The sequence below is a fragment of the Cebus imitator genome, unplaced genomic scaffold (genome assembly GCF_001604975.1).
Source record: "Cebus imitator isolate Cc_AM_T3 unplaced genomic scaffold, Cebus_imitator-1.0 Scaffold868, whole genome shotgun sequence".
Classification (NCBI taxonomy): Eukaryota; Metazoa; Chordata; class Mammalia; order Primates; family Cebidae; genus Cebus; species Cebus imitator.
In genome coordinates this window covers 108,041-121,980 of record NW_016108183.1, presented here as the reverse complement: position 1 = coordinate 121,980, position 13,940 = coordinate 108,041, and the positions used below count along the sequence as shown (strand labels likewise).

The following is a 13,940-nucleotide window of genomic DNA, read 5'->3' as shown; positions in this document are numbered from 1 at the left end:
TCTCTATCTATAGATAGATAGATAACAACATAACTTTCTCTCTCTCTCTCTCTCTCTATCTATAGATAGATAGATAGAGAGAGAGAGAGAGAGAGAAAGTTATGTTGTTTTACTTTCCCTCCTAGCATTGCCACTTCATTCCCTCAAAAGGGAAGATAGGGAATTTAATTCCTACAAATCTCTAAAATCTCTTAATTATCAGGGACTCCACAGAGTCCTGCTTAGAGACCAGGATGAATTTAATGACGTTCATGACTCCTATGCAGTCTTGACTTTTCCATTAAGAATGTTCCAGCCTCCATGCAGCCTCTTTGGGCCCAGTAGAGCACTGTGGTATGTGACTAAGACTTGACCTCTGCCAAGACTTGGACATGTGCTGATGAAAAAAAAAATTATTTGCTCTTTGTGGGAATCAGTATAGATTTCTCTCTGGTATTTCTGGAAGAGCTGCCCGCGTACCGTGATTTCCATGGTTTAGCGGGAGCTGTACGAGATAACTTCAAATACAGGTGGGATCCTTGGAAATTTTAGGGGTAAAGAATTTAGAAAGCAAGAGCCATGTGAAATACATAAACAAATGAAATGAGATGGCTCCTCTGTCTCCTTCAATGGAAACTGAGATCTAAGCATGATAGGTAGGACCCTTCCACTGAGCCTGTTACTACCTAGGTGAAAGCTCCTCTAAGGTAATACTGCTGTAGGACAGTATGTAAAGCCAGTATCTGGGTAGATGGTTTGCTTGTTTGTCTTCTCCTTTTTATACAGAGCTTATTCATCATCTTGGCTTTAAATATTATCTTCTTAAATGAGAACATTTTCATCACAGTGCTTTCCACTGGGTTAAGACAGAAAACCAGAGCCCCTTTCTTTGACCAAACATTTCTGTGGCCCTGAAGGCATGAGTTTCCTCATGCCTAATAATCACTGGGGTGGAAGGAACACAGAGGAGTCATCACATCCATTGCCCTGTCTCAAAGCAGGACTGTGCCAACTCTATCTCAGATGGGTGGGTGCTTTTTATTTCTAGAAAAATTAAATAAAGAGACTAAAATTCTCCTTAGTCATTTATTCGAGGATTTAACAACCGCTGTGTTCCAAAGTTCTTCCTTTTATCAAGCTCCATTTCTCTCTGCTATGATTTAAACCTATTTACTCTTGTTTCATCTTCAATAGAAAGAAACAATAGCTGGTTGCATTCTGGTTCAATATAGCAAAGAGAACGCATGAGAAATTTCCCTGTTCTTTTCAAACTTGAGAAATGAAATGTGAAACTAGAAAAATAAATTTAAAAAATGTTAAAACTGCAAAATCGTATTCAGAAACACACAGAAAAACTCTTTGTTAAATAAAACATAGGAGGAAAGTACAGCAATAAATGGGAGCCAAAGCCATATGGTTCATTAGCAGCTGGGACTGAATACGGATAGTTTGGATCCAAATGACTGAGGAGAAACAACAGCTTGCAAGTGACTTCCTATATGAAGTTGGGGACTAGGGTCACACTACTTGAATGTAAACAGGGGCTGACATAGCTCTCCCCACTCAAAATTGTTCCCTAAAAAACACTGATTGTCCAAGGTAGGCAGTTGTAGATGAGGTCCCAGTCCACGATCATTATCAGAGACTAGCAGTGCACAAGAAAACAGAGGTAGAAATAGACCATTCGGGCATGAGGCAGCCCAAACTGAGTCATTAATATATGACCTGGTTTAGAGCAAAGTGAACAATAAAGCCTGAAACAAGCATCCCACAAAGAAGGAAGGGTTCGTGCAAGAAAACAACAACAACAACAATAACAAACATCCTTGGATGATAAGCTTTTAAACAAAAACTAGAAAACCAAGGAAAATTCACAACTAAGAAAACTCGTCAAGAAGCCCAACAAAGGGGACAATTCGCATCTAAAAATATTTAGATATTTAAACAATCTGAAATGGACTTCAAATAAACATTTAAATACTGCAAAGAAGCAAAAAAAAAAAAGAGAATAAGATTCCCCAAACAATACAGATAATTAATTAGCACCATGTAGATGTCTTTTTAAATAACTTGGAAACCTGAGGGGAAATAAGGTTATTGAAAAACAAACAAACAAACAAACAAACAACAACAACAAAAAAACAAAGAAACAAACAAAACCCAACAGATGGCCTAAATAGTATGTATGGAAAGAATTCATGATTGGAGAAGAGAGTCGAAGTAATATATCATTTTAGGGAGAATATCAGGAGGGAAAAATAAAGGAGACATTAGGAAACATAAAGGATAAATTAAATGAGATGCAATAATATACACCAAAGACAATTTTGAGAATGAGAAAAAGAAGGTGAAGAAGTAATTTTCAAAAAATTATAATGACTAAAAATTGAAGAGAAATTTGACCCCTTTGGCTGAAAAAATAATGTCCTGAGCAGGCTGAAGAAAAATAATCAAATTTACATATCTCATTGTGTGCATCAATGAAAAGAAGAAAGTTTTAAAAGCTAGAAGGAAAAAAACCAGAAGAACCTGCAAAAGAAGTACAAATAGCAGAATTCTTAACCACAAACAAATAAACACAAAAGCCAATAAACTATGGAGTAGTATCTTCAAAGTGCTGAGGGGAGATGAACATGCACCTATAATTTCATACCCAGCCAAATTATCATTCAAGAATGAGGGCAAAATAAACACTTTAAAAAATATATATAAGGATTAAGGAACTTCAGAACTACTACCCACAGAAAGAGCCGTTAAAGGTTATAGGTACCAAGAAGAAAAATGAACTCACGGAGAAGTGAGATGCACTCATCCCTGGAATTTTCGAGCTCAGTTCTTTTAATGCTTTCTTTTTCTCTCAAAATAACTGCTAGCTTATTCTTTCCCCTTTTATCAATACTTGCTTTCTGTTAGGCAGCTGGGGTAGGTGCAGCCATATTCTATTCTATGTTCTTTTCTTCCATGCTCTGGGTCTGGGTCATGACTCAACCTTCTTCCCAGGGAATAACAATCTTTACACAGAAGTTTACATAAGTTCCTATGACATTAGACTACTTTTGGAGACTTCTGGGGAATAAAAAGCTTTTATGAGGCTATTTGATGGGCTACCTTGCAGGAAAAAAAAAAAAAAAAAAAAAAAAGAAGAAGAAGAAGCTCTCCAGAGTGGCAACTTTATCAGAAACACTGTTTCCATTTACCAGAGTGTCCCACACCCAATACAGCATTTTTACAATCCAGTTTAGGGAGAAGAAGCAAATAAACACATACAGAAACAGTAAGCCATACTTATGGACTTATTAAAAAAAAAAAAAACTTTTAGGTTGGTCATATGCCAAGTCAATCTCTGACATCTTAAGGCATATACTATCAGTACCAACACTCAGAATTTGGAAACCTGTGATATGGCATGATCTTCTGCTATATGAAAATGAATCACCTATGTTCATTAGGGTGTATTTACTGATGCAGGAAAATATATATTATAAAGGTGATGACAAAAAGGGTTTGGGTGTTTCTTCTACATTTAAAAAAAAAAAAACACTCTTGTAAAATTTCAGTTGACTGGGTTTTCATTGATCCCCATTCCCAGTCTTATTCCTAAAATTTTTGCCCTGATACATTTGGTTTCTCTCTTATAAGTTCTGGAAGTTTCTCATCACTTAAAAAGCACCATCTATTCCTTAGCTAGGGTAGTTGTTCTTCATGTACACCCCTTTGGGACTGATAATAAAGCTGTGGATCTTCTCTAAAGGAATTTACACATACATATAGTTACACCAAAAACTGCAAGCAATTTTAAAGGGTTCTTTGACCCCCAAATGCCCACACAGGAACCCTAGTTCAAGAATTTCTACCCTAAAGGGAAATAGAATCAACTTACAGGATGATAAGGCTTCTGCTTCACAGATCCCAAGAGTGTCAAGCAGCTTTTTCTAGGACTGCCATTGGGCCCACAGGTATTCTCTGAATCACTCCACACTTACACACTTTTGGGGTGGGAACTAGGCCCCAGTCAGATGTGAACAAAGTGTCATTGAGGGAGCCCCTGCCTCAGACAAATACCCTAGCCGCAAATAGTGAAAGTAGACGTCCTAACAGCCTTGTGAAAAAGTCTCTGCCTGGCTTCCCCTTAGAATTACTCTTAACAATGTGTACATAATAACTGTGCAGTCTGGAGGAGGTGACTATTCAGCAGGCAGGCAGGTTTATACTGTCATAAACCTCACTGGTTCAGCTCCTTTGATTTATGAACGGCCCCCTCATAATTTAGAATCTATGCTTGGGTGCAATTCCAGCACTAATTGCATAAGACACATGCTGCCATGCTGTAACTCTCCTGGTGCCTGCTGCCCGTGGCAGGAAGAGGCTGCTTATGGCAGAAAATCTCTGGGCCACAATTTCCATCTCCAATTGACACCCACCTTCAAATGATTAAAAGCCTAATAAAAATCTGTTACTGAGTATCAAAGAACTTATCGGATCTTAGAATGTACCCCATTTGGGCTATAAAAAGTATTTAGAGGCCAGTTTGGACTGCCTAAAAGTTCCTATTGTTATATGTCTGGAAGTTTCCCTTCTGTGGAATTAGGGAGATGAGTTGAGTTGGGTGAATGGGGAAGATGGAGAACTACAGCTAGGAAAGAAAGAGACAAATTGGTTTACCTGGGCAGTGAGGGCAGCACAGATGAGGAATATGCACAGGAGAAAGGCAATGAACATTTGGACATCTGACTCGGCTGCAAAGCACATTCCCATTCTGAAAAGGAGAAGGCAATGAGAAAAAATAAATGTCTTTCAAAGGTCTCTGGGATCAAGCCAGTTTGGGAAACAGTCACGCAGGGACTCACCCAGACAGTGAATAACGCATTCCCAAGAAGCAGAATGCATTCAACATTTTCTTTCCTTTTCTCATCACCAGCACCTCTGCTGGGTTGGTTGATAGTTTATTGGCATATTTTTTCTAAGGCTGAGATCACCACTACTCCAATTTTCAGAGCTTCCCGTTAATTGTGGGAGGCTTCTGGCCTGGCTCTGTGGCATTTTCTACCATTCCCCAGCTCTAGCTGCATGTCTTTTCCAAGAACCTACTCTGATTTCATAATCACCTGTCTAGTAACATGAAAGATATAATGAGCAATGTGTCCCCTGAGCTGCTACTCAGCCATGGCAAGGAGGCATCCCTAGCAGATAGATCCTGGATTCTATACAAATCTGCCTTGGCCCAGTGGACCGAGTTATCCTTCTCATTTCCTTTTTTAGCCAAAATTCTTCTGAGGACAAGCTAGAGTTTGGAATTTAGCTGATTAGGTAGTATGTCTGGGTGGGGCGACTGGGTCCCTGCCTGATTTACAATTACAAGATCCCTAGCTCTGACAGCTCACAACCATTGCTAGAACAAAGGCATACTCTGGAAACAAATTTTTCATTTACATTTTTCATCCATAAGTCATTTGCAGCAAGGGCTACTTGTACTTGTCAGGCTGTTGTGGGGGAGGAAAGTAGTGAAGAGGACAGAGAAATAGAAGATGCCTTGTGCTTGAGCTGTTGGAACTGGGATCATATAACATTTTGACTGCCTTGCAGACATCAAAGCCTCAGCTCCCAATAATTAGCTGTCTCCAATGTATCGAAATGTGTGGCATCAAGAATCCAACAAAATCAGGCCAACCCAGTCAGTTAATAAATCCCCAAATGATCTATTTAATACATGCCCTAACCATTTAAAGAGGCAGGTTTCTTTTATCCAAATTGGAATTGCCTTATCACAACCTTTTTCTTTTCTTGTGTACTTTCTATAATATTTTTTTGGAGTGTTGCATTTGGCAACACGACAGAAGCTCCTGATACATCACACTCCTCAGAGGCAGCTGGTATAATCTTGAATTGAGATCACTGAAGCACATCAGAAACCACACCTCCCAGCTGAGGTCTAAACTGAATCCTCCTTAATGCTATATAGTGAATTCTGTTCTAGAGTTAATAGATTAATAATATTAATGATGATAACCACAATGATAAGGATAATGATGATGACAATAACAGCTGTTAACATTTATTGAATGTTTACCATGACTAAGCACTGTTTTAAATGATTTAAATAAATTTATAAATTTAATCCTTACCAGAACCTGATGAAATAGGTAATATCATTATCTCATTTATAAAAAGAAGATGAAGGAATCTCATAGAGGTCAGGTAACTTGTCCAATGGCTCATAAGTGGCAGAGGCAGAATTGGAAACTTGGTCTGTCTTTACTCTAGAGCCTCATAGCCTCTTAATATTGCCAGATATTACCTGAAAATTAAGTTTCCACATGCTCAAAATTCTGACAGCCCAAAATTATGCTCAAATGATAAATGGACCAGGCTTGCAAATGACTGTTCCTGCTTTAGCTGCGCATCAGGGAAGAGGTGCAGTTCTTACACAAGGTGTCAAGTAAGAAGCTGGTCGTGAAAATTCTTTGTGTAAGTTCAGAATTCTCAATGCCTAGTATAAATCCTCCCTTTCCATTTGGCCTAGTGCACTGCTTCTCTACCAGGGGTGATTTTTGCTCCCCAGCCAACTTGGCCATGTGTGGAGACATTTTTGGTTATTATGACTGGTGTTGGTGCTCTTGTCATCTAATGGGTAGAGTCCAGGGATGCTGCTTAACATCCTAAAATGCACAGGACAGCCGCCGACCAAATGTCAACAGTGCAGAGAACAAGAAACTCTAGCCTAACATATGATGGTAGAGGTTTGTTCAGAAAGATTGACCTTAGCTGTGCTCCTGGGTCAAGGCCATAGAAAGAAGATGGAACAACCTGCTTTATCTGTTGTAAAGGTGGTATTTAAACCATCCAAAATCCTCTCTGAATGACTGGACAGGTGGCAAGGCTAAGCCAAGGGAACTCTAAGCCTTACCAGGTATAGGCCAAGGTTTTACAAACTCAGCCTTAATTACATTACAGTTATTGGCTGAGACAACATAGAATCCACTCTCCCAATGAACCAGTTTATAATTTGTCTTAATCTTCTCCCTAAAAGTCAGACTTAAAAATAGTTTGCAAAAACTCCTTTGTCAACTGGGCACGGTGGCTCATGCCTGTAATCCTACCACTCTGGGAGCCCAGGGCAGGCGGATCATGAGGTCAGGAGTTTGAGACCAGCCTGGTCAACATAATGAAACCCCATTTCTACTAAAAGTACAAAAAAATTAGCCGGGTGTGGTGGCAGGCACCTGTAATCCCAGCTACTCAGGAGGCTGAGGCAGGAGAATCACTTGAACCTGGGAGGTGGAGGTTGCAGTGAGCCGAGATCAGGCCATTGCACTCCAGCCCGGGCGACAGAGTAAGATTCCTTCTCTAAAAACAAATAAACAAAAAATTACTTAGTCTTACAATCGAAACATTCTATTGAGTTGTTGCCACCACTCCCACTATTGGGCTCTTCTGCCTTCTCCCACCGTGCCCTATAAAATTAGGCTAAGAGATTATAAATATCTGTCCGTAGCAAATACTCAGAGAACCTATGAAAATCAAGGCAAAATGCAATAGATGACAAAAGACAAAATGTTTATTTTTCCTTGCAAACTTTTAACTTTCTTCTTTTATTTTATGAGATAGGGTCTTATTCTGTCACCCAGGCTGGAGTACAGTGGTGCAGCCTCGGCTCACTTGAGCCTAGAAGTTCTGAGCTCAAATGATCCTCCCAACTGAGCCTCCCAAGTAGCTGGAACAACAGGTATGTGCCACCACACCCAGCTAATTTTTGTATTTTTTTGTAGAGATGGGGTTTTGCCATGTTACCCATGCTGGTCCTAGAACACCTGGGCTGAAATGATCTTCATGCCTCAGCCTCCCAAAGTGCTGGGATTATAGGCATAAGCCAGTATGACTGGTCTGCTTCTTTACTTTCTTTCAGGATTTTATCACCCATGGTCCCTGGCCATCTGAGCACTGAAAGCCCCTCTGCATGCTATGGAGCAAACTTGGAAATCACGTGTCCTGAGAGATTGTACCTCTGAGCAGATGCAGTTCACGCAGTAAACCAACCCGTAAGGTTCCAGGTAAGGATGCCATCTCTCACCCACTCTGTACTTCTTGTCTTGAAACACACAATATGTCTCTGAATCTGTGTGGAAGGAGGTGGAGAATATGCCTGTTAGGCAACATGAACCAAATCACAAAATTCAAAAGCAATCACAAGTACTATCCATTTTATCATGCATCAAGGGAAGAGGCATAGCAAGTATTTCTAGAATTCCTATTAAAGTATTGGTGTTATACATACTTTGCTCACTGAATCCTCACAATGACCCATAAGGTAGATACTACTATTAGTCTCATTTTATAGATAAGGAAAATCAAGAGTCATATAACCAGTAAGAAGCTGAGCTGGGACCCAAACTAAGTTTTGTCAGACAATGATGTATAAAATATTTTTTATTTTTCCATAAGTTATTGAGGTACAGGTAGTATTTGGTTATATGAATAAGTTCTTTAGTGGTTCATAAGTTATTGGGGTACAGGTGGTATTTGGTTACATAAGTTCTTTTGTGAGTTCCTGGTGTGCCTGCCCATCACCCGAGCAGTATACACTGTACCACATTTGTAGTCTGTTACCCTTCACCCCCTTCCCACTCTTCCCCCCAGGTCCCCAATGTCCACTGTATCACTCTTCTGCCTTTGCATCCTCATAGCTTAGCTCCCACCTATCAGTAAGATCATATGATGTTTGGTTTTCCATTCCTGAGTTACTTCACTTAGAATAACACTCTCCAATCTCATCCAGGTCACTGAAAATGCTGTTATTTATTATTTAATTACTTTTTGTGGCTGAGTAGTGTTCTATCATATATATATACATATGGAACAAACTGGGAAATCACATGTCATGAGAGATTGTACCTCTGAGAAGATGAAGTTCATGCAGTTAACCAACCCATAAGGTTCCAGGTAAGGATGCCATCTCTCACCCGCTCTGTATCTCTTGTCTCGAAACACACAATATGTCTCTGAATCTGTGCAGAAGGAGATGGAGAATATGCCATCTCTCACCCACTCTGTACTTCTTACTTCTTTACTCTGTACTATACACTGTGTGTGTGTGTGTGTGTGTGTGTGTGTGTGTGTGTGTGTGTAGGTGTTTATAAAATAGTTTCTTTATCCACTCAGTGATTGTTGGGCATTTGGGTTGGTTCCACGATTTTGCAATTGTGAATTGTGCTGCTATAAACACATGTGCAAGTATCTTTTTTCGAATAATGACTTTTTTCCTCTGGGTAGCTACCCAGTAGTGGGATTGCTGGATCAAATGGTAGTTCTACTTTTATTTATTTAAGGAATTTCCACACTGTTTTCCATAGAAGCTGTACTAGTTTACATTCCCACCAGCAGTACAGTATAGAAGTGTTTCCTGTTCACTGCATCCACACCAACATCTACTATTTCTTCATTTTTTTATTATGGCCATTCTTGCAGGGGTAAGGTGGTATCGCATTGTGGTTATGAGTTGCATTTCCCTGATCATTAGTGATGTCGAACATTTTTTCATATTGTTTTTGGCCATTTGTATATCTTCTTTTGAGAACTGTCTATTCATGTCTTTAGTCCACTTTTTGATAGGATTGTCTGTTTTTTTCTTACTGATTTGTTTGAGTTCATTGTAGATTCTGGATATTAGTTCTTTGTCAGATGTATAGATTGTGAAGATTTTTCTACCACTCTGTGGGTTGTCTGTACTCTGTTGACTGTTCCTTATGCTGTGCAAAACTCTTAGTTTAGTTAGGTCCTAGCTATTTATCTTTGTTTTTATTGCATTTGCTTTTGGGTTTTTGTTCATGAAATCCCTGCCTAAGCCAATGTCTAGAAGGGTTTTTCCAATGTTATCTTCTAGAATTTTTCCAGTTTCAGGTCTTAGGTTTAAGTCCTTCATCAATCTTGAGTTGATTTTTATATAAGATGAGACATGAGGATCCAGTTTCATTATCCTACATGTGGCTCGCCAATTATCCCAGCACCATTTGTTGAAAACGGTGTCCTTTCCCAACTTTATGTTTTTGTTTGCTTTGTTGAAGATCAGTTGGATGTAAGTATTTGGGTTTATTTCTGGGTTCTCTATTCTGTTCTATTGGTCTATGTCCCTATTTTCATACCAGTGCCATGTTCCCAAATTTATAAAATAATTACTAGTAGACCTAAGAAATGAGATAGACAGCAACATAACAATAGTGGGGGACTTCAATAGTCCACTGACAGCACTAGACAGGTCATGGAGACAGAAAGTCAACAAAGAAACAATGTATTTAAACTACACCTTGGAACAAATGGACTTAAGAGATATATACAGAACAGTTCATCCAACAATCACAGAATACACATTTTATTAAACAGAGCATGGAACTTTTTGCAAGATAGACCATATGAAAGGCCATAAAACAAGCCTCAATAAATTTGAGAAAATTGAAATTGTATCAAGCACTCTCTCAGACCATACTAGAATAAAACTGGAAATCAACTCCAAAAGAAACCTTCAAAACCATGCAAATACATGGAAATCAAATAACCTGCTCCCAAATGAACATTGGGTGAAAAACGAAATCAAGATAGAAATTTAAAAATTCTTCAGACTGAATGACAGTAATGACACAACCTCATCAAAACCTCTGGGATATGGCTAAGGCAGTGCTAAGAGGAAAGTTCATAGCCCTAAATACCTACATCAAAAAGTCTGAAAGAGCACAAACAGACAATCTAAGGTCACACCTCAAGGAACTAAAGAAACAAAAACAAACCAAACCCAAATCCAGCTGAAGAAAGGAAATAACCAAGATCAGAGCAGAACTAAATGAAACTGAAATATAAAAAGATACAAAAGATAAATGAAACGAAAATCTAGTTCTTTGAAATGATAAATAAAATTGATAGATCATTAGCAAGATTAACCAAGAAAAAAGAGAGAAACCAAGCTACCTCACTGAGAAACAAAATAGGAGATATTACAACTGACATCATTGAAATACAAAAGATATTCAAGGCTACTATTGACACCTTTACAAACATGAACTAGAAAACCCAGAAGAGACGGATAAATTCCTGGAAAAATACAACCCTCCTAGCTTAGAAGAACTAGATACCCTAAACAGACCAATAACGAGCAGTGAGATTGAAATGGTAATTAAAAAAAAATTACCAACAACAAAAAAGTCCAGGACCAGGTAGATTCACAGCAGAATTCTACCAGACATTCGAAGAAGAATTGGTACCAATCTTTTGACACCATTCCACAAGATAGAGCAAGAAGGAACCCTCCCTAATTCATTCTATGAAGCCAGCATCACCCTAATACCAAAACTGGGAAAGAATACAACCAAAAAAAGAAAACTCCAGACCAATATTCTTGATGAACACAGATGCTAAAATCTTTAACAAAATACTAGCTAACTGAATCCAACAACGTAGTAAAAGGATAAACCACTAAGATCAAGTGGGTTTCATACCAGGGATGCAGGGATGGCTTAATATATGTAAGTCAATAAATGTCGTACACCACATAAACAGAATTAAAAACAAAAATCACATGAACATCTCAATAGATGCAGAAAAAACATTCGAAAAAATCCAGTGCCCCTTTATGATTAAAACCCTCAGCAGCATTGGCATACAAAGGACATACCTTAATGTAATAAAAGCCGTCTATGACAAACCCACAGCCAAGATAATACTGAATGGGGAAAAAGTTGAAAGCATTCTCTCTGAGAACCAGAACAAAACAAGGATGCCCACTCTCACCACTCCTCTTCAACATAGTAATGGAAGTCCTAGCCAGAGCAATCAGATAAGAGAAAGAAATAATTGGTAAAGAGGAAGTTGAACAGTCACTGCTTGTTGGTGATATGATCCTTTACCTTGAAAACCCTGAGGACTCCTCCAGAAAGCTCTTAGAACTGATAAAAGAATTCAGTAAAGTTTCCATATACAAGATTAATGTACATAAATCAGTAGCTCTTCTATACACCAACATTGACCAAGAGGAGAATCAAATCAAGAACTCAACTGCTTTTACAATGGATGCAAAAAATAAAATAAAATAAAAAATACAACACTTAGGAATATATCTAACAAAGGAGCCGAAAGACCTCTACAAGGAAAACTACAAAACACTGCTGAAAGACATCAGAGATGACACAAACACGTGGAAACACATCCCATGCTCATAGGAATCAGTATTGTGAAAATGACCATACTGATAAATGCAATCTACAAATTAAACACAATCTCCATCAAAATACCACCATCATTCTCCACAGAGTTAAAAAAAATTCTAATATTCATATAGAAACAAAAAACAGCCCGCATAGCCAAAGCAAGACTAAGCAAAAACAACAAATCTGGAGGCATTGCACTACCTGATTTCAAACTATACTGTAAGGCCATAGTTACCAATACAAAATCTTAACTACTGCTATGTTACCATAATAAAGGGATCATATCACGTGTTGTTGTTTTTTTTAAGGTTGTGTTTCTTTCTTTGGAAATGCAAGCTAATGTCTGAGATGTGGATGTTTCAGAACATTTCCAGAGCTATTTGTTGGTGGTATAGGAATGATGGACTATGCATTGTGTTAGATCTCTATGACTGACTTTGCCTATACATGTTAACATCACTCAATCATGTAACAATTTGAGCATTAACTGTCAGGCAATATGCTAAGTGCTGCAGATGAAATGAGCTAAAATTTTTATACAAAGCTCCTGTTCCCATTCAACTTACAGAATTCTTGCATAAACAACTGTGATGGTTAATATTGTCAACTTGATTGGATTGAAGTATGCAAAGTATCCTTCTGGGTGTATCCTATCTGTGTGTATCTGGGTGTTTTTGAGTCTGGCCAGAAGAGATTAACATTTGAGTCAGTAGACTGGGAGAGTAAGACCTACCCACAATTTGGATGGGCACCATCCAATTTACTGCCAGCAAGGCTAGACAAAGCAGGTAGAAGGTGGAAGAAGCTGACTTGCTGAGTCTTCTGGCCTTCATCTTTTTCTATGCTGGATGCTTCTTGCCCACGAACATCAGACTCCAAGTTCTTCAGCTTTTGGACACTTGGACTTACAGCAGTGGTTTGCCAGGGGCTTTAGGGCCTTCAGTCACAGGCTGAAGGGTGCATTGTTGGCTTCCTTACTTTTGAGGTTTTGGGGCTTGGACTTAGCCACTGATGGCTTCCTTGCTCCTCAGCTTGCAGACAGCCTATTTTAGGACTTTACCTTGTGATCATATGAGTCAATTTTCCTTAATAAACTCCCATTCATGTATACATATATTTTATTAGTTCTGTCCCTCTAGAGAACCCTAGTACAACTCCCAACTAACTCAAACTACTCACTCTCTTTTGCTGGAACAGAAAGTTTTGTAGCCACAGCTTATCTTATACCACAGCTCACTTGAGCACATACCATGTTAACTGCCTTATTTTATATGTTTTATTTCTCCATCACAGTCCCCAAAAGTAGGCAACATTTACTTTTTATTCTTTATTCATCACATAGCCTAGTACACTGTGGGCAATAAGCAATAAGCAAAAGTAGGCAACATTTATTTTTTATTCTCTATTCATCTCATGGCCTAGCACACTGTGGGCAATAAGCAATTATAGGCAATATGCAAGTATAAGCATGATTGGTAAATTGAATTTCCAAATCAAGTGGTTTATCTTCTAATCTCATCCTCTTCTATCTCCCTCTTTTCATCATGTAAGCTCAAAATAAAGCAATACTCTTCTTATAACAAACACACAAATTTTCCTCACTCCAGTGCACATTTTCCTGATGATCTAAATTGAAATAATAAAAACAGATAAGCAAGAAACTGAGAGAAGATATTGTGAACAAATAGTAAATCAAATATTAATATTGGAACATTTTAATAATTCAAATCAATAAGGACCAATCAATCCAGTAGAAAAATAATCTAAGGACAG

At 38.4% G+C, this 13,940-nt stretch overlaps 1 protein-coding gene across 4 annotated transcripts in view; it reads right to left on the bottom strand.

Annotated features, from left to right (window-relative positions):
• The window catches only part of CHRDL1 (chordin like 1), a 124,027-nt gene that overhangs the window by 83,945 nt on the left and 26,142 nt on the right, over positions 1-13,940 (bottom strand). For all 4 annotated transcript variants that reach the window (XM_017520712.2, XM_017520714.2, XM_017520713.2 and 1 more), the window contains exons 3-4: positions 7,980-8,092; positions 4,642-4,735 (exon numbers count right to left, since the gene is read on the bottom strand). In XM_017520712.2, coding sequence (XP_017376201.1) covers positions 4,642-4,735; positions 7,980-8,092 — 207 coding nt within the window. The remainder of the gene's footprint in view (positions 1-4,641; positions 4,736-7,979; positions 8,093-13,940) is intronic.